This window comes from Schistocerca piceifrons, chromosome 3 (genome assembly GCF_021461385.2).
Source record: "Schistocerca piceifrons isolate TAMUIC-IGC-003096 chromosome 3, iqSchPice1.1, whole genome shotgun sequence".
NCBI classification, from domain to species: domain Eukaryota; kingdom Metazoa; phylum Arthropoda; class Insecta; order Orthoptera; family Acrididae; genus Schistocerca; species Schistocerca piceifrons.
Genome location: NC_060140.1, coordinates 70,514,566 through 70,538,524, shown reverse-complemented (window position 1 = coordinate 70,538,524; position 23,959 = coordinate 70,514,566). Strand labels below are relative to the sequence as shown.

The following is a 23,959-nucleotide window of genomic DNA, read 5'->3' as shown; positions in this document are numbered from 1 at the left end:
TATTTGAGAGAGAGAGCGCGCCTTACTGAGTGTGACTAATACACACTACAAATTGACAATGAGACAACACCAAGATTAATCACTAATATATTCAAGTTTTTGAACTATGTGTCAGCACATAGAGCTTTTTCCCTAAACACAGCATATTCTGACTGACCAAAACAGTCGCAAGTTATGTACAATTTTGCTCAACTTGCATTTTGTGACTTTTTATTGTATGTTGTAGGTATAACACTTCTGGTACAGCTAAGCACATATAAGGGCAATCAAAGAATCATGGAAACAATGCATTTTTACAAGGCACTGTTCAAATATCCAACTTCTTAAATTATTATAGTATGTGCAGAGGCCAAGGGAAAACATTGCTCTTCTCTGCTATCAAATTTTAAATATTTGTCAGTGCTCAGGTGTTCAATACACAAAGAAAAGTATTTTCTTGCATTTATTTTCGCTATGTTTATTAACAAAGGTATTTTTCACAACCCTGTCCAAATGTTAATCATTATAGACAACATCCTTACACAAATGCCAGTCATTCTCATCACAGGCAGAAAATCATATAAATTTCTTTCAACTTCAACTATGTTTAGAAGCACAGAATACAATACAGGGTGAGCAAAAAAAGTGAAATCAAATTCAGTAATAACTCAGCAAAATGTTCTTTTTTGTACTTCTCAAGAAATGTTTGGCACTGTAACCTGTAACATATAAAAAAACAAATATTTGTTTCATCAGATACAAGGAGTTATAGCTTATGAGATTTTTAACTGAATCTGAAATACTTGTAATAACTGCAAAATTAATTTGTACTATACAAATGTTTAGTAAATGTATAAGGAGATAAGGACATCTCAAAGTTACTGTATGTTGAAATACAGATGTAGGTCGAAACAAGGCATCTGCAATAATTTCAATGAAATATCTAGAAAGCATGAGAAAGACATTTCTTTTCAGTAGTAGGCTACCCTAATAAGTATCATTCAGAAACTTTAAATTTTACTGGGTTAAGATATCATACTTGTGCAATGTGTGTGGTTCCTCTATTTTATACAGTCACAACTACTTCGGAGAACTATACTGAATACAAGTATAGTATTGCATAAAAGCTAAACAACACTGTACAAAGTCTAGATGACAGGTATTTTCAAACAGAAAGGTGACTTAACAAAACAGTTTACACAGTTTTTAATCAGTTTTCTAAAGTTAAATCAACTACAGGCTTAAAACAGTTTAATGTTAGTCACAGTCAAATAAAAGTTTGTTAACTGAAACATCCACAAAAAATAAAATTATGGTCACACTATACAAACAAAAACTACATTTGGCAATTGTGCATCTCTTCTCAGTTGCTGTTAATAAAAACATTATGTCACTGTTGACAGTGCCTTGGGTTGACTTAATCTTTGTAAGTCTGGGATGCCTAGGTCATAGCTAACATACACCACAAAATCTTCAAGAAATAAAGTGTATATGATGTGAGTATTCTGAGCCCTTGTGATTAAACTACGCAAAGGTGCAATGGCAGCCTAGATGTCTTTATCATTAATTTCTGTATGTTGCTTAATAGTGCTTTATGTGAGTACTGAAAAATTTCAGCTATACATTAAATATTTACATGTTTGTTACATCTGCAGGTCACTTTTAAAATGATAGTTGGTCCATACAAAGAACAAAATGCAAATGTCACAGTCTGAGTTAAGTTGCCAGTACCGTGTAGGGAAAATGGCACTTCCTTGCCTCATGTCTCCCTTCAGCAGTAATGCACAGGGTGAAGCTAATAACATGCCCTGTGGTGTCACTCTCCAACAGGGTTAATGCAAACACATAAATAAATAAATAAATAAATAAAAGTAGTATGTTTTCTTATGCTTCTAGCAAAGGGCCGCAAACTGTTTACTTAATTACAGAAAAATAAGAGAAAATTATGACAATAAAAACCAATTTTCCTCCTCTTTCCATAAAGATCAGGTCATTAAATGTGAGCAATAAATGCCGCAAATACATTAAGAACAAAACAGCTGGATGCATACAGAAGTAAAATGGAAAGATATTTCAAAGGCAACTGAGGAAAATGTTTCAAGTTCCCAAAACCCCACATGAGCTAATTTGCTCTGTTTGCCACTGTTACACTTTGCAGTTTTATTCTATGCTACACTGTGTACCACTGAAACATACACGTAATTTTCATTTTTCTTTCATTAACTAAGTCTTCAACTGCAACTAAGATTTTATTGGTCATGGTGATTCATCATCATAATTTTATTTTTAGATGTTTTGGGACTGGGATCAGTCATCATCTACATCCTAACACAAAACTACCACTGGACATCAGTCACTCATACAGGCTGCCCACCTTACATGATTTATTAGTGGGCTGTAATGCTACCCATAGGGAGCACCATCAATGGTGATAATGCAAATCACAGCTGTCTGACAGGTTGCAGCACACAATGGTTTTGAGCACATTTTGTTATCTTCACTGAGAGCATATTGTGAAAATGACTTGACTCCATGCATTATCCAATTGCAAGTGCTATCTCAGCTAATGATGTTTCCCATCCCACATCACATCAAGTCTGCTTTTCCTGAGCACTGATGTCTATCAGACATTCACTGGAATATGATTCAACAATAATTTTGGTTTCAGCAACACAGCTTTGGGCCCCCATTATTCAAGAATCCACAGAGATGCCCACCTGAACCCTGATAGTGGCTACAGGTTTGGGTAATGTATGTAATTCAGACTTTTCCACAATCTGCCATTAGTGAAAATAACAGGATATGCCTGAGGCCGCAACATGTCAAAACCCACCAAACAACACAGGTTCACCATCAAGGGCACTACATATGGGTAGTGCAGTCTTGTTACCACAAATCTGATGCATGCACAAAATACACACAGTTCAGCAACGTATAACATGAGGTGGGAAGCCTGGCCCCCATGTATGAGCACTCTTGCATGATGACACTACCAACAGCTATTACTCTCTGTAAAAAACATTATTAGTACTGGATGAACTTGTGATGTTAATGAACTGTTGAAGAAAGGCCATCACAAAACAATTATTAAACACCATGAACAATAAAAATAGTTCCTATGCTCAAACTGTGTATGTCAACTCTATGACCACTAATGTTTACTCATATAACACAGTAAATTATGATATGCATCAATGCATGTTTTCCTTCCAATTAATCATAGTTCCCCATAACTCTGATCCTGTCATGTAACTACGATTCAAGTTGTCAGTATCAAATTACATTGTTGTGTAGACCTGTGCATTTGTTGTCTGAATTTGGAAGTGAGTGAGTTGCTGAACTCCATGAAATTACTATATCATCACAGTTGGAAATTGTTATCTGCTGTTGAACTTTCTTGGGGAATTAACATGATTTTAATTTTGTTGCAAACCTTTGTGTGACCATAAATGGGTAAGGAAATTTACATAATACTGTGTACAATCTCATTCTGATTATTTAGTAATTATCTCTGACAGATATTTGTAATACATTTGCATTACACAATATTTTATAAGAAATCTAAATTTGAGATGAAAATATGGCCCAAAATTTGCATCTACGGACTGTTAATGTTAAATCATTTTACACTGCTGGTACAGTATTTACATACCTGATATTACAATAGCTCTTTTTAACACAAACTGTAGGTTATACTGATACTGCAGTAAATAATGAACATCAAAAGAGAATATGTGGGAGTCCATATCACCCTTATGCCACGGATACAATGGACCTTATGTTTATGAGAAGTAATCGACAGGGGCAAAAAAAAAGTAGTTGAAACTGTGGATTTGGCCTAAAGAAAGGGATCTTCTTTATGTACAATGAATCTGATGTAATTTGCATAATCCATCCAACCCCCTCCAGTTAAGGGGTCCAACAAAAGAAAATTCTATTCTGTTAAAGAATGCAAAGGTGTGCAGGGCCAATGGACAACAAAATACCATCATAAATCTTCGTCTTTAAGATGGGCATGCTGCAGCAGAGAATGTCAAATCAAACAATCTTTAAAGAAGAGCATGCAACGAACAATGTGAGTCAACCATTGGACAATCAAAACTAAGCTCCATGTGATATCCTTACCCAATGATGATGAGGTCCCATACTCCGAGGAGCACAGGTGACGGTGCGGGAGACCCACACCGCCGTACTCGGCAAGGTCCTAGTGGAGGTGGTTTGCCATTGCCTTCCTCCGACCATAATGGGGATGAATGATGACAATGCAGACAACACAACACCCAGTCATCTCAAGGCAGGAAAAATTCCTGACCCCGTCAGGAATTGAACCCGGGGCCCCGTAAATGGGAAGCGAGAACGCTACCATAACATCTACTCTATGGAACACACAAGTAATGTGTAATGTCACTAATTACTCACATATCACTTGTACATAAACTGTACATAAGTTAAAGATCTGGTTCCATCTGTCCTTCCTACATACAGTACCAAAGATTTGCACAATACACATTGCAATGAATTGCAATTTAAGTTTTTACTGCTTAACTTTCTCTTGTAAAATTAAGATACAGTGTCACAACCATGAAATATAGCTGCTGCATCTCATCATAAAAATATGAGCAATAGCAAAAAATTTTCAGTATAATGAAACTCTGCAACAGCCATGTACCTGAGATTTTATTTTATTTTGAGGGCTAACAGTCTCACCATTCCACTATGCCATCTTCAGGCCCCATATGCATTACTCCAAATAAACAATAATGTCATATAGTGACATAAAACCCTGGATGTCATGAATTCGATCATTTTACTACTGCTTCAGTCGAAGGTTTGATAGGAAGTCTTCAAATGAAGCACTACTGAAATGATTGAATTCATAGCGTCCAGGGCTTTGTAGCACTATATGGTGTTATTGTTATTTGGAATGATGCATATGGGGCCTGAAGGTGGCACAGTGGAATGCCGAAAATGGTAGCCTTCAAAACAAAATAGAATAACATCTCAGTTACATGGCTGTTGAAGAGTTTCATTGAAATTGGCAATTACTTAACCAGCCAATGTCCCCTACCCATGGTGGATCAACAGAGACTAGCAATAAAAGTCACATTATCCAAAAGTAATGACTGAATGGTTACCATACAATAAAATGTCCAAGGTATTGCGAATGTCAAATGTCAGTTGAAGGTACTGCAGCTGATGAATTACAAGCTACTTAATTCATGTAATTCAAGGCAACAATATGACTGCTCTGCAAAATGAAAGTTAGTCTCCATTAACCGAATGCAATTTCAACATCATAAACACTTTTATTTGTCTTTCACTCTCATCTGTATCAGTTATCACATTTCATTAATTATCTCTGTCTCTGGTTCTAATAATCACTCACACTGTTAAGACTTTTTAAAACGATCTGCTGCTAATCCTTGCATTTGGTTAGTTGATTCTCTCACTTGCACCTTATTCTACCCAGGTATCAACAGTGCCATAATGTTTCTCAGTTGCATTAAATCAATACTACATTCTATTGGTTCCAGGTAGTTCAGTAATAAATGTATTAACAAGATTAACTGATATGAGATCTTTAATACTGTATGGTGGTTATTATTAAAAATGTGAGAAGAGGGGACACTCCCAGCTATGTTACATTACTGATCTTCTTCTTTCACAGGAAATGGTTTACTCTAGACCCAAAGACTGGCGACCATTAAAAAAGAGGAAAAAAATACTGTAAAGTCAACCCTGGTTTAGTTTATTTCTATATTCAGCATGCAGATAGTTAGTGTAGCTGCACAAAACTTCTCTAAAACACAATATAAAAATAATTTACAAAATCACAATTAAGTACTGAGGTGCAGTGTCTGTGAGAAGTTCATCACAACCTTGTAATTAATGATAAAGCATCATCTACAGCAACACTAACCTATCACAATACTCCATCAAGTGTACACATCTCATCTAATACTGACTGAACAAAGGATAGCACAACCTGTTAGCTAAGCAGACATTAGTACTGAAGTTATTTTACAGCAGGTTATCTGTATGTCACATGGATATGGCACTACGCCGCACAGCAGCACTCAATAGTGGGTTTGGATCTGGTTCCTCTGTAATAACATTCACCTTTACCCATTCACGGTTTGCGCTAGATTTCCGTAGCGCATCTATGACCGCTTGCACATACAAACCATCTTCAAATGTTGCTGCCAGTGCAACGGGTTCCTTCACCCATCCACTCTTGTCTTCAACAGGCAGAAATGCTTCTCTAAGAGCACTAATCATCTTAAATAATCCTTTCATGTATGGGCGTGGAATCACACTTATTGCAGCAGCATTAATAGATCCTCCACGCTGCAAATCTTCCACGTCCAAATATATGACTTCTTCCTTAGCTGCACCAGATTTGTACCCATACAAGTCTCCACCACGCACCATTAAATGTCCTTCACGCCCACAAACTAAAACTTCCTGGCTAAACGTTCCTGGAAGATGATTGTTAAGTGTTGCAGTGACAAGTGTGCCACCACTCATCTCCATCTGAAAGGCACAGAAGTCTGGACTTGAAATCTGCCTTATGCCACGTACATAATGTGTGTTCTTCGTGAAAGTTCGAACAAGGCCATGGACACGTGAAGCCCTCTGACCAGTCAGATGTGACACAAGGTCAATTACGTGGCTACCCACAAGAGTTAATATACCTCCACCCATTGTATCATCACATAACCAATCATAACCATCGTGAAGAAGGCTTCCCATCTGCACACGTACGTCGCAGACGGTTATTTCATTCTCACTGCCTAAGTACCCATCAGCAATAGCTCTCTTCATCTGGGAAAATGCGGGAAGAAATCTTAAGCTGTGGTTAACAATGGAAATAAGCGACGGATAATACTGTGCTGCTCGTACCATCTTCAATGCTTCGCTTTGACATAGCCCGGTTGGTTTGTCACATAGCACATGTTTCCCAATGCCCAGAGCTTTAACAGCAATCTGTGCATGAAGGTTTGGTGAACACATAATAAATATAAGATCAACGTCCTTTCGCAGCAGCACATCATCGATTTTGTTAGTGTAAAACGGTATCTCAAGTTCCTTAGATACTTCTTCAGCAGCAGTGAGTGTTCGACCCCATATTGCTTCTATCTTGAAGCCCTTTTCTCTCAAAAATGGAACAATAACTCGCACAACGTTACCCGTTCCAAATACTCCAATACCGGGCAACATCTTCCAAGGCAAGTACACTTCATCAGCCTTCCTCTCACGTTGCGCGAAATATTGACGGACTCATGTTTTACTGTATTTATGGCAGGATTCTTCTTGCACTCACAATCGTAACTTCCCGAACTAAACAATTAACACTTTGACAGCTCGTGTACAAGTCAATAAACAAACATCTCAGAGATTCTAGGTAACGTAGCTCGCGTAAAAAAAAAAAAAAAAGTACGAGCAACTGTTCAGCAATGAAACATCTTCGACCGTCGAAGTAAAACATTAAAAAATATTTCTTCATGTATTAATTTGATAGTGATTTATTAATCTGATAATAATCAGAAAGTATTTTACCAGATTTTACAATTTATGTAAACCGCAAAGTCCAACTTCAACAAATGACGTAACATTCTTATAGCTAACCTCGTATTTCCCCAAAATTTTCGAAATGAGTATCTACGAAGCTTCACCAACTATCAACGAGAGAAAATTAGGAATAAACCGAAACAGCGAATGTTTTCTATCAACTGAGAAAAAATACGTCTAAGAAATGAACTGATTAATTGAAGAAATGTTAACATTTAACGCCCCCATCAACATTGTGGTCATTACACGCCCTAGCTTGGGTCGGATACAACGGAACAGAGCAGATATTTGATTATGCCCTTTCCAAAGGAATCTCCATGACTTCCTTTGAAGTTATTTGATTCTTTTATTCATGTATTTAACTCACTGTCTGTTACGCCAGGGTATATTCACGCCGTCTGTCACGTCACATTACGTCAATTCGCTTAGCCTATCTGGGTAGAAAGCATTGACTGTCTTGTCTCACAGTGGGATCTGTTAACAGTTGTGGCAAATATTTTTGCAATTAAAAACAGTTAACTTAGCTGTTTTCCATGTGTCTTGTTTTCATTTGAATGATTCTTATAGCCCTATGGCAGCTCCTTAAACAAACCTAGGTTAACCTACAGTTCACAAAACTTAGTTCATTATGACATCATAAGCAATGATCGAATAACATAGGAACATGTGTCGATTTCCATTAGCATCTGATGTGAGGTGCTTAGGAGATGCCATTCTGAATACTTTAGTTGATAGTTTTCGTATCGTAATTTGTATACTATGAAACTATGCCATTCACTGCAATGGCACAGTGAAGATTTATGAAAACGAGTCGTTCTTCATACAATTTGTTATAATTATCGTCATGTGAATTATCAGCGGTTAAAGATTTCATGAGATCGAAGTTATTAAGAACATTTTTTCAATTGCGAAAGTTCATTGTAATGTAGTGGTTATGAGTGTGAAGTTATGAAGTGTAAAGTAGCGGGGGTCAGTCCTGCCATTACCAATTTTTTTTCACCTTCACATTTCTAAAAGATATTGGGACTTCCTTATTAATATCACATAAGTATGTTGTGTAATATTCTATGATATGTACATCTCTTGGGAGTGAACCGTCAATAATTTACAAACTAGGCATGAAATGCGGAAATGCAAGTAAGTATTCAAAATATGCCGCTCATCTGGTGACACAAACTACGCCCAAAATAAAAATAACGGGAACGACTGACACATCTGAAAAAGAATTAAGAGACAACTTAGTCTCAACTATCTATATTGTATAAAGGAAGACTAAGGCTCTAGTTCTTATAGAACACTTCATTTCCAGGCAACAATGCTTTCATTTAAGTATATCTTTAATACCGACGTGTTTTCGAGAGATCCTCAGTGTGCTGGTCGATAGAAACAGCAATGGCTACCCACTGTTTCCAATTACAGACCAATTCCCGAAAACAGCCCTCGTAGTTTATAAAAATAAACTTATGCTGTTGATTCATGTTAATGAACACCATTATATATACGAAAAACCTAAATCAGGATAGTTCTACAGAATAATTCCAACCTCCTGACACATTTCAGCCTAATGAAAAGGGTCTCGACACCCTACTCCTTTAAGGAAATGTCGCAAAATTGGTCTTTATATCCAATGCTGAAATCCTTAACACCCTCTTTCATTATGTTCTGATACTCAGTCATGACGGCATGGGAACAAAGAAAAGCGAAACGAAATAAGTGATACAAAAGCACAGTGCAAAATGTATGCCATGTGTGAGAGAGGTTCAATTCAAAAGTTCACGAAAGTAGATAGCCACTCCTGAAGTCTTTGATACTATATGTGACATCAAATTGCCATCATGTGTGCATGAGGTGGGGCAAATGAGATGTACAGGCGCTGTGGCATGTATCATGGCATATGATCCCGCAGGTCTTATGACTCACAGCATCTGTCTCCAGCATAGAGCGAGTTATTACTTCAAACCTGTATAATAATTCGTAACTCTGCATTTAAACACATGCAGACTCTCGATAACACATGAAAAACTTCAGTGAATACCTTTTCATTGGCATATTTGTTTCCCATGGGCCTTGGACAAAGTTGAGGATTCATGAAATATGTCGAGCAAAGCAGCTAGCGACAATTCATATGGGACAATAGGTGTTTAAATACAGTTGTGAAAACTATTAAAATATAAAACTTAATCAAAAGTCCAATATTCCAGTGTGCCTGTTTTTATTTTTAAGTCGATTAGAGTCCCACGCAACCTGTGTCGCAACTTTGAAGCTGTATCTTCTGCTGTATATAAAAGCTATCTCATATAGTATAGGGAGTTATTACAAAATTCTGCAGAGTAACAGTTAGCACTGCTAGGCAAAGCTCCCAGTCCTCCTCAACTGATAGAAACCATAATAGATTATGAATGTCCAGTCTGTGTTAAAACATAAAGGGTCATCACTTTACTGAATAAAATATGTTTGTGTGGGCTTATGTCAAGCAACAAACTATGTCGTTCATAAATGATATCCAGGAAAGTATTTCATCTCAAAGCCAACATACTTAAGTGTGTCTGTCACCGACATAATAGTAGTTGCAGCAACTGTCAATGCAAGCTACGAGTCTTCATTGTGTTGCTGGGGCATGCGTGATGGCTGCCATATGGGTACCCAGGTGTTTACGAAATGTGTGTTCCTTGGTGTTTACAAGGCCTTTGTACTGATTATATGTATTAAATATACACTCACTCCGTCTTCAGGCCACGAGTGGCATACTGGGACCATCCAACCGCTGTGTCATCCTCGGTGGAGGTTGGGGATAGGAGGGGCGTGGAGTCAGCACACTGCTCTCCCAGTCGTTACGATGGTATTCTTGACCGAAGCCTCTACTATTCGGTCGAGTAGCTCCTCAATTGGCATCACGAGGCAACAGCGCATGCCGGCCTGGATGGTCACCCATCCCAGCGCCGACCACGCCCGCCAGCACTTAACTTCGGTGATCTCACGGGAACCGGTGTATCCACTGCGGCAAGGCTGTAGTCTTTTTATTTATAGTTATAGTTATGGCGGAAAACATAATGTGACAATGTGTTGTTTTCAGATGTTGGTCTCATAAAAATAAATAGGCTAGAGCACATACTTCTTTCATAGTGTGATTTCTGCAGAGTGTTCGGAAATTCCCATTACAAATTTGTAGGACTTGTGGAGGGGAATGAGTTCATAATATTCTGAATCGGAACCGAAGTCCAGAAACATCATCCAAAGATTGTAAAGTGCTTCAAAGTTATAAGTGATGGCACTTGTAAATGTCTGTGATTTTGTGATAATGCAACAAACTTTCAAAGATGCTGGAGATGGCTAAATGTATCAATTTGAGGTAAGGTTCCCTGGTTCAGAAACTAACGCATCAAAAACTACAAGTGAAAACCATTCTGATCCCTCTGATAGTGGAATATATGTACCGGTACTATTGTTGCTAAGAATGTAGGGTATGCAACTTTCAAAGGTGGTAGTATGGACCAAAACAACAAAACGTGTCTCGTAACTTGCCCTCTAAAGTACATACCTGAGGAGCTATAAGCACCTGTTTATCTTCTCTTGTGTGAAACACATCGCCGCTATTGAATGAGCGCTTATAGCTCTTAATGTATGCACTTTAGAGCCCATGTTTACTAGACATTTATTCTTGTTCAGTCCATGCTTCCACTTCTGAGAGTTGCATAACCCTTTCTTAGCAACAACAGTACTGGTACATATATTCCACTGTTAGAGATATCAGAATGATTTTCGAGTGTGAATTTCGACTTGTCTGTTTCTGAACCAGAGACTCTTACCTCAGATTGATATCATCCTTGAAAGTATGTAACATCATTACAGAATCACCCTGTATATACGTACATCTGCAGGTGTTGTCGCCTTTTAACTCTGACGCTCTGTAGCATCATTGGATGATGTTTCTGGATATGAGTTCCTATTCAAAATATTATGTACTCACTACCCTCTACCTAGATGTTTGTAATGGGAATATCTAAACTCCCCGTAGCAACCGGACTAAAAAGTGACTATGTGCTCTAGTGTATTTATTTTAATGACTCTGATATTTGAAAACAATACACTGTCACGGTATATGTTTCGCCATAACTATAAATAAAATGAGTTGGATATTTAATACAAATATTCATTACAGCGGCCTTGTAAACACCATGAAAAAAAATTACGTAAAAATCTATATTTATTTAGCAACAGTGTTATGTTACTGTTATGTCTAAGTTCTTTCCATTGAAAGTGTGTATAGTTTTTCCTCATGTATTGCGTTATTTTTAACATAGTTGTCAATATTTTTCTTTAAATTACATTCAAAAGGAAGTAAAAATGTCTGTCATGTAAAACATTACTATTGTGTTGAGCACTTTTGCCATTTTTTCGTTATCACCAGAATTACTCGTTTCTGTGTTATGAATGCAGTTTTGATGCTCATCACAATGATAAAAACTTAGGTCGGGGTTAATAACAATGTGTGTAAGCAATGCAGTCTGCCCTGGCACACAAAACATAATCTACTTACTGGTGTTGCCGGTAATGGACTGCAGCAAATCAACTGTCAGTCACTGCTGAGATGCTGCACAGCCAAGCAGCATCACTGGGTGCTGATCAGGAAGGAGCAGTAAGCCATGCCTCCCACAGTTATGTGGCACTGCTGCTAAATCACATTCTTCCAGTATCGAAGCACAAGCCAAGTGTGGCCGGTTCTATTCTGTTGTGTCAGCGAGCTGTGCCTGCATTTCCATCTTGAGTACAGTCATGCGTCAAAGTTCCTCTTCCGCCTCCACAGGATAGTGTTGTCGCCCAGGCGAGCCTAATTCAGTCTTGCATGTACAGAGTGTTGAGTGCCCTCAACGGCATGTATTCATCGTGACTACAGAAAACATTCAGAGTAAATTATCTGCAGAATTGTATTTTAATGCAGTTCAGTGTCCATACTGCCTCTTGTGAATTTGATCAGTAAGTCTTTTATTTGCATAATTAATTCCAAGTGTGTTCACACAACCATAGCAGAAGAGAGTTAAAGGAAAGTACAGTTTTGGCTTCAATAAAGTGTTACCTTATTTGACTGTTATTTAATTCACTGTTTGTTTTGTTCACTTGTATGTGTGTTTGAAGCAGAACACAACAGCACTGCTCTTAGAAACTGAACTGCCTAACATACCACTACAAAAATTCTTCCAAGCAGTTTATTGTCTTCATCCTGCTTTATTTGACAGACAACATATATAGAATATACGCCAATACTGCGAACAAAATACTGCGCAAATTTTAAAATGAGTGGAAAATACGTGTCAGGTGAGAAATGTCAAGCCTGTACCCATCATGTGCACAGTGACTTAATGAAAAGTTGACTATACATTATGTCGTGACTGTTGATCTCTATGATGTCTCAAGCAAATAAATCAGACTGAAACCTTTCTTTCTCCCACTAACGAACATTTATATTAGCATCCACCTTGTTTTATTTCAAGTATTGATATGAAAAGTGAACTACAGCAACACTGTGTTGTTTCTGGATGTTGGACATGTCACAATACACTAATGCACATACTCGTTCACAATCTGGCATCTGTAGGCTGTCCTCATCGAGTTTGGGAATGTTATTTGCATCAATAAAGCAATTGAAGATTTAATGAGTTCCACCTTTAATTCATCTGGTAGAATTGCTACTGATCACAGAAACCGAAAAGGCGATGCATGGCTTCTGCCATCTTTGATAGAGCGAAGGAGTTAACCTCCTAATATGCTTGGATTCTGCATGTTGAGTGAAGTGAAATTAATGTACTCCCACCCACAGTGCTGCCAATGCATGGTCATGATAAGTAGCCTCTTTATGTTGACTGTGTACCTCTTCGATGGATGGTAGCTCAGAACCTCACTTTCACAGTTCAGTATTGGGATAAGCAAAGTGACATGACGTGACGTGACTTGATATGACGGACAGTGTGAATGCACTGTGATGTGACAGTGCCGTGACGTAACACCAATTAACTGACCTTTAAACATATATCCTATAGAGTTCTGTGTTTCCTATTATTATGTATATCTTTAATGTAGAAGACAGACTCGGAATTGGATTTCCAAATAATGTGTTTGCTTTGTAAATGTTACGCCATTGGTCGTTAGGGACTGCAGTATTTGTATGTGTGTTACTGAGCCGGCCTGGGTGTCCGAGAGGTTCTAGGCGCTACAGTCTGAAACAGCGCGACCGCTACAGTTGCAGGTTAGAATCCTGCCTTGGGCATGGTTAGGTAGGTTTACGTAGTTCTAAGTTCTAGGGGACTGATGACCTCAAAAGTTAAGTCCCATAGTGCTCAGATACATTTTTTTGTGTTATTGACACTGAAGGGACACTAAGTGCCAGTTGATAATCGCTGTCATGTCACATCATGCAAAAACATTCCACAATACATTTCAAATGGCGGCGTTCATACATGCTGTCAACGGGCCACCATGTCACTTCACATTTTTCTGGAGAAGAAAGTTTTATGGGGTGTTGTCGTCTAGTAACATCTGAGGTTAATCTATTTTCATCGCATTTACTCATGTTATGGTAGTGGATTTTGTGCCTATGTGTCTTTCGAACTTTTATTTTATTATTTTGCTTTGTTTTCATGGCAAATTCCAAATTTTCCATTGAGCGTTCTTCCATAAGGAATGCTAGATATCTGAAAGCGAAAAATTATTTACGTTTTACAATAACAGAACTAATGCACAAAGAATTTTCATTCAGGAACATTATAGTAAAAATGTCAGTTCTGATGTAAGACAAAAATTCAGTTTTATGGCATTATTAGTTATTTATTTATTTGTTTTTATGTGATAACCAGTTATTAATCATCTATTTTTGTTTACATGTCATAAGAGTTATAGATTAAATATTCTGATATAGTTATCTATAACTAAACCGAAGTTATACATTAATGTGATGTACAAATACATATACACATATAACCATTCTGGTCAAATGCAACTAAATATTGATGTCTGAGTCTCTGAGATATACCCCAAATATGTGATAAATCTGCATATCTTTCATATCTAATAACATTCTACTGGATGTCAGCAAGGGAATCTTCAGCTAGCTCAGCTTTAGATATAATTTCGTTTCCTGTCGTCGGTATTTGGAGCATGCTAAAATGACATGATTAAAGGCAGCTCCTTCCTCACTGTCTTGGCTGCACATTAGGGAATCCACGACATTAAGGTTATAAGGTGACTGAGATAATATCCATGTCCTAATCATACTCTTACTAAGGATCTCTAGTTCCATTTGTTCGTTCTGATTCTGTTAAACCAAGTTTTTTTTCAGTTGTTCGGTTTGAATGTCAGTATAGAATCTTCCATGTTTCTGTGGGTAAGTGTACATCTGTTGTTCCATTCTTCCTCTGAGTGGTGGTGTATTTTCTGTATAAAATCACTAAAAGGTAGTCTAGGTCCCTGAAATAACCTTCAGTTGTACTTTCTTTACCACACCTGTCAGCTATTTCATTTCCTAAAATGCCTGTATGTTCTTTGATACACAAGAAGTTTACATCAGTATCGTCTTTTCTTGCAGTATGAAGCAGACTCATTATATTCTGTACATAATCCATATGTACATGGGCGCGTTCTGATATGAATTTTCTATTATCTGGAGAGTACTATTTGAGTCTGTTAAAATTAAAACACAAGGAAATTTTTTCCTTATTCCATTGGTGGCCACTTCACATATTGTTAATATGTCTCTCTGACTGCAGTATTTGTATGTATGTAACTAACACTACAGGGAGTCCAAAGTCCGGTTTACACTTGCTGTCGTATCATGACAAAACATTTCACTGTGTAATTGGATACTTCATTAGGAACTGCAAATGTCCCAATAGGGTTTATTAGTGGGGCTTGTAATGTATAGCCTGTTGCTTCTGATGTCTCAAGGGATATTTGTGACGACTGGAAAGCTATTTGGCCATCTATTTTGTATGAGAGATGATTTTGTCTGTTCATTTTCGGCATTATTTTCCAACGTGGGCGAATGAAATATCTTGTTACATAGGGAAGCTGACTCTTACAGGTAGTTGTATTGTGGTATGCTGCTATCTTGTAGGACCAATAGCAATAAACGTCGAAGTTGCTGGTAGGTTATTAGTTATGTAAGAAATAAATACATAATGTGCAAGGTAAATGGCCTCCATTTCTTCCCTTATAAATGTTGATTGATGTGTTTGTATGTATATTTTTTAATAAATGAAAAGCACTAGTTTTCTTTTGTTCTACAGTATTACTTTTATTGTGTTAACCGGTTTCTGGCTTACAAGCCCATCTTCAGATATTTACTGACTACTGTCACCAAAGAAGTTACAATGTTTCTAAACAACGTTGGAAGAGAAGTTACACATCTAGATTGAAGCAGTAATGGACAGTAAATAACATCTTTGACAGTATGGAGATAGAACAAAAGTAAAAAGTTGAACAGTAAATAAATAAAAACGGAGTAAATAGGGAACAAAAACTTTAACACAAAACAGGAACAGCACGTCTACGTAACAGTTTAAAACTTGGAGAGTGATACACCAACCAATTGAAAGAAGAAACAATTATCAATATAGCTACACATTATATAAGGAACTTAAGCAATATCAGTAAGATAAGCAGAAATGAATAAATGCAGGAAAATGGAGGAGTGTGAGGGAACATAAATAAATGCAATCTTTGAAAGTGTGGTAGTACTGAATTTTAAAAATTAACAGATTTCAACAATCCACAAATTCTAAAGGAGCAAAAAGGAAAAACATAAACTTTATACTCAAACATATAAATGAACCAAGTAAAGTAAAATCAATATGCGATGAGACAAGTGCAAGAGATATTAAACATGCAAAGTAATAAAAGTACCACTTAAAAGGAAGCTTTAACAATTGAAAATACAGTCTATGTGGATTACATAGGCAATTTCAATAAAATAAAAGAATTCAATGAATGCAGGAAAATGGGGTAGTATGTAGGAACAGACAGAGTGGGAAGTAATGAAAAATAAAGAGGATTGTGTGAAGTTTAGGAGAGGGAAAGTGTTAAGCTGTGTCTGGTCATTTAAGATTAGATCTGGACTGTGAGCTAGATGTTTCTTAATTTCCAGGGCTTCCAGCAGGTTGAGTTTATGGCCTTTGTTTGCTAAGTAAAGCACATGGGACTCTGGCTGGTAGCTGTGACCCTCTCTCAGTATATACTCAGCAAGTGTGGACTTGGAATTGTGCAACCTGCAGTGCAGTCTGTTCTGACTTTGTATAGATATGTGGCATAAGGGCCATGGCCAGTCGAGTAATGTATCAATCCACTTCATGGATCTTCCTTTTTTTGGATCAACTGTCTTCTGACTGGTTTCATGGGGCCCACCACAAATTCCTATCCTATGCCAACCTCTCCATCTCACAGTAACATTTGCAACCTGTGTCCTCAATTATTTGCTGGATGTATTCCAGTCTCCATCTTCCTCTACAGTTTATGCCCTCTAGAGCTCCCTCTAGTACTATGGAAGTCATTGCCTGATATCTTAATAGGTGTCCTATCATTCTTTTCCTTCTCCTTGTCAGTCCTTTCCACATATTCCTCCGATTCTACACAGAACCTCCTCATTCCTTACCTTATCAGTCCACCTAATTTTCTACATTCGCCTGAGCACCACATCTCAAATGCTTCAATTCTCTTCTGTTCTGGTTTTCACACAGTCCGTGTTTCACTACCACACAATGCTGTACTCCAGATGTACAGTCTCACAAATTTCTTCCTCAAATTAAGGCCAATGTTTGATACTAGTAGACTTCTCTTGGCCAGGAATGGCTTTTTTGCCAGTGCTAGCCTACTTTTGATGTCCTTCTTGCTCTGTCCATCATTGGTTACTAAGCAGCAAAGGTAGCAGAATTCATCTACTTTGTGACCATCAGTCCTGATGTTTAGTTTCTCGCTGTTCTATTTCTGCTACTTCTCGTCTTTCTTTGATTTACTCTCAATCCATACCCTGTACTCATTAGATTGTTCATTCCATTCAGCATATCATGCAGTTCTTCTTCACTTTCACTCAGAATAGCAATGTCATCAGCGAATAGTATCATTTATATACTTTCACCTTGAATTTTAATTCCACTCCTGAACCCTTCTTTTATTTCTATCATTACTGCTTCAACGTACAGCTTGACCAGTAAGAGCAAAATACTACATCCCTGTCTCACACCCCTTTTGATCCGAGTGCTTCATTCTTTGTCATCCACTTTTATTATTCCCTGTTGGCTCTTGTACATATTGTATATTACCTGTCTCTCCCTATAGCTTACCCTATTTTTCTCAGAATTTCGAACATCTTGCACCATTTTACATTGTTGAACACTTTTTCCACATACACAAATCCTATGAACGTACCTAGATTTTTCTTTGATTCCATTATCAACTGCAACATCAGAATTACCTCTCTGGTGCATTTACCTTTTCTAAAGCCAAATTGATCGTCATGTAGCATATCCTCAGTTTACTTTTCCATTCTTTTGTATATATTGATCTTGTCAGCAACGTAGATGTATGAGTTGTTAAGCTGATTGTGCGATAATTCTCGCACTTGTCAGCACTTGCAGTTTTCCGAATTATGTGGATGATATTTTTCTGAAAGTCAGATGGTACTGGACTCATACATTCTACACACCAACGTGAGTAGTCGTTTTGTTGTCCCTTCCCCCAATGATTTCAGCAATTCTGATGGAATGTTATCTATTCTTTCTGCCTTATTTTATCTTAAATCCTCCAAACCACTCTTATATTCTGATTCTAATACTGGATCCTATACCTCTTCTAAATGGAGACTTGTTTCTTCTTCTAACACATCAGACAAATTTTTCCCCATTTAATGTACTCTTTCCACCTATCCACTGTCTCCTATGCATTAAACAGTGGAACTCCCATTGCGCTCTTAATATTACCACCCTTGCTTTTAATGTCACCAAAATTCGTTTTGACTTACCTGTATGCTGAGTCAGTCCTTCTGACAATGATGTATTTTTCGATTTCTTCACATTTTTCATGCAGCCATTTTGCCTTAGCTTCCCTGCACTTCTATTTGTTTCATTCCTCAATTATGTGTATCTCTGTATTCCTGAACTTCCCTGAACATTTTTGTTCTTCCTTCTTTCACCGATCAACTGAAGTATTTCTTCTGTTACCCATGGTTTCTTTGCAGTTACCTTCTTTGTACCTATGTTTTTCTTTCCAACTTTTGTGATTGCCCTTTTTAGAGATGCCCATTCCTCTTCAACTGTCCTGCCTACTGAGCTATTCCTTATTGCCACATCTATAGCCTTAGAGCCTTAGAGAACTTCAAGTGTATCTCATCATTCCTTAGTACTTCTGTATCCCACTTCTTTACGCATTGTTTTTCCTGACTAATGTCTTGAACTTTAGTCTACATTTCATCACTACTACATTGAGATCTGAGTCTATATCTGCTCCTAGGTACACCTCAAAATCCAATATCTAACTTCGGAAATGCTCTCCGACCATTACGTAATCCAACTGAAATCTTGTCATATCGCCTGGTCGTTTCTTAGTGTACATCCTCTTCTTGAGGTTCTTGAACTGAGTATTCGCTATTACTAATAGAAATGTATTACAGAACTCAATTCGTCTTTCTCCTCTTTCATTTCTTGTTCCAAGCATATCTTCTCCTGTAACCTTTTTTTCTACTCCTTCCCCTACAACTGCATTCCAGCCCTTTATGACTATTAGATTTTTATCTCCCTTTATGCACTGTGTCACTCTTTCAATATTCTCGTATACTTTCTCTATCTCTTCACCTTCAGCTTGTGATGTTAGTATGAATTCCTGGACTATTGTTGTCGGTGTTGGTCTGATGTTGATTCTGACAAGAAGAACCCTATCTCTGAACTGTTCTATTCATAACAAGTCCTACTGCCATTGTACCATTTTCTGCTTCTGTTGACATTACTCTATACTTATCTGACCAGAAATCCTTGTCTTCTTTCGATTTCACTTCACTGACCCCTACAATATCAATTTTGAACCTTTGCATTTTCCTTTTCATGTTTTCCAGCTTCCCTACCATATTCAAGCTTCTGACATTCCATTCCCCAACTCGTAGAAGTCTATCCTTTCGTTGATTATTCAATCTTTTTCTCGTTGTCACCGCCTCCTTTGCAGTCCCCTCCCGGAGATCCGAATAGGGGACTATTCTGGAATCTTTTGCCAGTGGAGAGATCATCATGACACTTTTTCAATTACAGGTCACATGTCCTGTGAAGATGCGTTATGCGTCTTTAATGCAGTGATTTCCATTGCCTTCTGCATCCGCATGCCATTGATATTGATGATTCTTCCGCCTTTAGGGGCAGTTTCGCACCCCAAGGACAAGAGAGTGCCCTGCGCCTCTGTCCACTTCTCCACCCTCTCCAACAAGGCCCATGGCAGAATAAGGGTGGCTTTTTATGCCAGGAGTCTTCGTTCGCCAACGCTGATTATTAATGAAAGTTTAAAGGCCTGTCCACACACAACGATATGTCTGCGCAAATGTCTGCGCTCATCACATCTGTGCAGACAGATCGTTGCGTGTGGACAGAAGATTTGCACCAACCTGAAGTGTGTGCAAACCTGGAAGTTGGAGTTGGAGGTTTGAGTGAAACCCTTCAAATCTGTGGGATCAAACCACATCTGCGCAGACAAGTTGGAGCGTATGGACAGAAGATCGTCGCAAATCTGGCGCGAAACAGCTGTTAGCTCAATATAGTGTTTGTATTTGAGCGCACAGGGCATTAAAATGGCTGATACTTGTCAGTGTTCTCGAGAGTTTGTAAGTGAATTCATTGAAATAAATAGAAACCACCCATGTTTGTGGAAAATTAAAAGTAAAGAATATAGTGACCGAGACCAAAAGACAACAGCATACCATGTTCTAATTGAAAAATTGCGGGCAGTTGACGCCTCGGCAAACAGAGAAACAGTAATAAAAAAAAATTCGTTGTGAACTGTTTCCCGAAAAGAGTTATCCAAAGTTCAGAAATCTAGAAGATCTGGTGTAGGAGTAAATCAAGTATACCAGCCAATGTTATAGTATTTTGATCTGCTTGGCTTTCTTAGTGATCAAGAAACGCCAAGACCAAGCAGGAGTACAATTGATGATGAAATTGGAGTGTCGATGTGCGAGGAAATGGAACATGAGGTAATGTAAAACAATATATTTCACATACGTTTATCAAAGGTTTATTCAAAATAATATATTTTTGTGCAAACATAATAGAAAATTAACTGCTGTTATAAAAAGAAACATGAATATACTTGTCCATGTTTTAGGTTCGCCCTGCAACTCTCGCAGTAAATTTACGTGAGAAAACTGCTTTCGCTTTAGCAGCCACTGTCTACACCACTTTGACCGCTTTCTCTGTTTCCTGTGGTTGGTTTGAATGTTTCTTGCAACACAAGTTGTGAACACAGACCACAACAGAACTTCCTACATTTCTATATTTCAAAATAACTTAATTAAATTTTTGACGTTTACGGGGAGCGTAGTCGCTTGCCACTGATATTTCTTTTGTATACCACCAGATGGCGGGCGAGTAGTAGATTGGGGTTTGTGTCGTGTGAACACACCACATTTGCAGCGATCTTTTGCATGTACAGACATCTGCGCTGATGTCTGCGCAGACAGATCGTGTGGACTGGGCTTAAGTGGTGGTAGGTTTCGAACCTGGAACTGAAGACATTTTCATTAATAATCAAAAACGTTACCCCTAGACCATCGGTGCAGCAATGGGTGGATCGATGCGTTAAGAAATCTTATTTTTAATCTCTCCCTGATGTTAGGGACAAATTCGTATGTTCATCTGCCTGTCCTTGAAGTCTCCCATTCATTTTGCCACAGTTTACAATATGCGATGTTTTATAGCCTTTTTTTAATTGGCCAAGCACCCTTTTTCTGAATACAGTGGAGATATTTCTAGAATTACTAACAAAGCATAATTTGGGGTAGTGCAGTACGGACACGTTAATCTTAGTAGGACCCCTCGTTGAACTTTTTGTGCATATTTTCGCTATCAAATGAATGTCGATTATTTTAAACGTTATCACACATTATGAAGTTTGTTTTGGCCGTTAATAACTTTTACCTTGTTAGTTTGTGAATAACGATACTTTATTCCGACTTTTTGTATCACAGGTGGTACCTCAGAATTTCATTTGTACTCTTTGGTACTGGGCTTCAGCGAAATGACGTGACGTCCAGCGTGAATCCAACCTTACGTAACATGACGGTTCGTTAACGTCTTGTGTGAGTTGGCCTTAACTCAAATAAGTGTTTATCCACTATATGCAGGCATAATTTAGTTTTCAGTACATTTGCTAAACACTAGCAGTTGGATGTTATTTCATCGTTAGTTCTACTCTGAACATGATCTATTACTATCCCACACCTTTCCCATTGTTTTAAATAAAATGTGCTGTGGGGTCGTTCAGATCGTAACCATTAGGCCGCCTCAGTCATGCCAAGAAATAGATTATCTCATAAAAAATTCGAAAACTTGGCGCTTCCGATGTGCAACGAGGTCGACGGAGATATAAGTCGCGATTATTTGATAAAACCTTCTTTCCGTGTTGTGTAAATTCTCATTGTTACCCGAACACCTCAAATAACTGCAACAAAATTCAGCACTCAGAAGAAATTCTTTTCTTGGAGGTGTGTCCCTTATATGTTTGGCGTGATAAAAATAATCCCGTTTCAGAAACCAGCTGACTATAGTAAACTGTTCGTTGCATTTTGTAAATTTGTATATAATCATTTCAATTTTACATCTTTCTCGATTAGTTTGAGGTTTTCATCTTTGGCGATAAACTAACAGTATTCTATGGTCGAAGGTTAAACTTTGATATATTTTGGTAATACAAATTTGCGTGGCAAATTTGATTTTGTGTACGTATATTACTATTTTATCATGTTTCGGATGATTCATGTTCCTGGAGAGGTGTCACGAGAAGAAAAAAAGAAAGCTAAAGAAGCAGTAATAGAAAACGTCGCCGCTTTCTTTATTTGGGTTGTTTTTATAAGAGGGCGTAAGCTATAAAATTTAATTCTTTTCCCGGAATCGGTTCTTCTTGTCGAAATGCATGTAGGGCGTTTATGAGAGTGTATAGTTCTTGATGGCGTCTTGTACTTGTTTTAAATATATATTGATAAAATTTTGTGGGATAGTGCAAACTGATCTGTACCACTTACATTATATCTACATGTACTCAGCGATTTCTTTCTTGGTACACCAAAAATTTAATTCGTCACTTGACGTAGCTACTACAACTTGTAATTTATTTATTTATTGCAGTTCGGTATGTCTTGAGGCGGTACTGACTGCTGATCGGAAGTGAAACGCAATGAAGTAAAATACCAAACAAAAGATGGCATTGAAAAGTTCCTGTATTTGTCTGTAGCAGTCAACTAATAAAATGTGAAACGGCGTATTTAACACAAAACTTGTATTCATATGTTTTATTTGTAATTCTTAGTCTTTTCGAAGTTGAGTGGGTAGTCATATTTCTGTAAGATTAACTTTTATTTCACTTTCATAGGTTGCATTAAATCATACTATTCAAAATATCAGTTTCATCGAAGTTAATGAAGAAATTGCCAGCAGTGCAATAGACATACTCAGGTTGTGACTATCTGTAAGACGTTTTATTAAATAAGGGATACGGAACTTTTATGTTCGGGAAACTAATTGCAGTCAAGTGTATCAGATGACCCAAACCTCAGCATAATTTCCTTATCATGTTTAGAAGAAAAATAGAGTTTTCATAAGTGTTTTGTGTAAAATAGCAGTAAACTGAAGCTGTCATCATAGTAATTAAAGGAATATTAACTTGGATGTGTGAAGTGGTTTCTCTCCTTGTACTTTTCCCTTAATAGTGAACACTGAATGCACAAAGCTACAGTTTTATAATTGTGGCAGCTTGAGAACAGTCCCCTCCCCCTCATTTGAAATCAACAACTCATTTTGCGTGATACAGATTTTAATGTTTGTGACAACATTAACAAAACTTTTGTCTCAGGATTTTAGGGCCAATTGTACTGATCAATGCAGCAAGCTGACTTCGTCCTATAACAGTGATTATAAGACATATGAATACAAATAGAAATAGAACACAACTCACAATATGTATTTTATATCTATATTAATTTTTGAGACAATAGGTTGTGACAGACTGATCCATAGCATAACCCATTGTCAAGGTTTGTCTGAGACTTGGTGAAGTCATTCAGAAGCTTCAGTTACTCCCAGTTTTATGGGTCTCCAAGAGGGAGAACTTGCACTACAGAAATCCTATTTGCATTTTTCAAACTTTTCTGCAGCGTATTGGTGTTGTTTGACTGTAA

General features: G+C 37.6%; 1 protein-coding gene and 1 long non-coding RNA gene across 3 annotated transcripts; one reads left to right on the top strand and one right to left on the bottom strand.

Moving 5' to 3' along the window:
* On the bottom strand, positions 1-7,369 carry LOC124789554 (glucose-fructose oxidoreductase domain-containing protein 1). Of its 2 annotated transcripts, none has more exons than XR_007016133.1 (2): positions 5,966-7,369; positions 1-698 (listed from the first exon to the last, which is right to left on the bottom strand). XR_007016133.1 is itself a non-coding variant. In XM_047256953.1 (2 exons), exons 1-2 carry the CDS (start codon positions 7,198-7,200, stop codon positions 675-677), a joined length of 1,125 nt encoding a protein of 374 aa, XP_047112909.1. In that variant the 5' UTR covers positions 7,201-7,369; the 3' UTR covers positions 2-674. The 2 variants fall into 2 exon arrangements, 1 of the variants encoding a protein (XP_047112909.1); XM_047256953.1 differs by having other exon boundaries at positions 2-698; positions 6,100-7,369.
* Positions 7,370-22,448: 15,079 nt separating this feature from the next.
* On the top strand, positions 22,449-23,450 carry LOC124790094. The gene is made up of 2 exons (XR_007016220.1): positions 22,449-22,644; positions 22,911-23,450. It is a non-coding gene; the product is annotated as an uncharacterized LOC124790094 (long non-coding RNA).
* Positions 23,451-23,959: the final 509 nt, after the last annotated feature.

Coding starts and splice junctions, on each gene's coding strand:
- LOC124789554 (XM_047256953.1), bottom strand. CDS start 7,200: ATGTTGCCCGGTATTGGAGTATTTGGAACGGGTAACGTTGTGCGAGTT. Junction 699..6,099: donor CAAACCGTGAATGGGTAAAG/GTGAATGTTATT, acceptor TATATGTTACAG/GTTACAGTGCCAAACATTTC.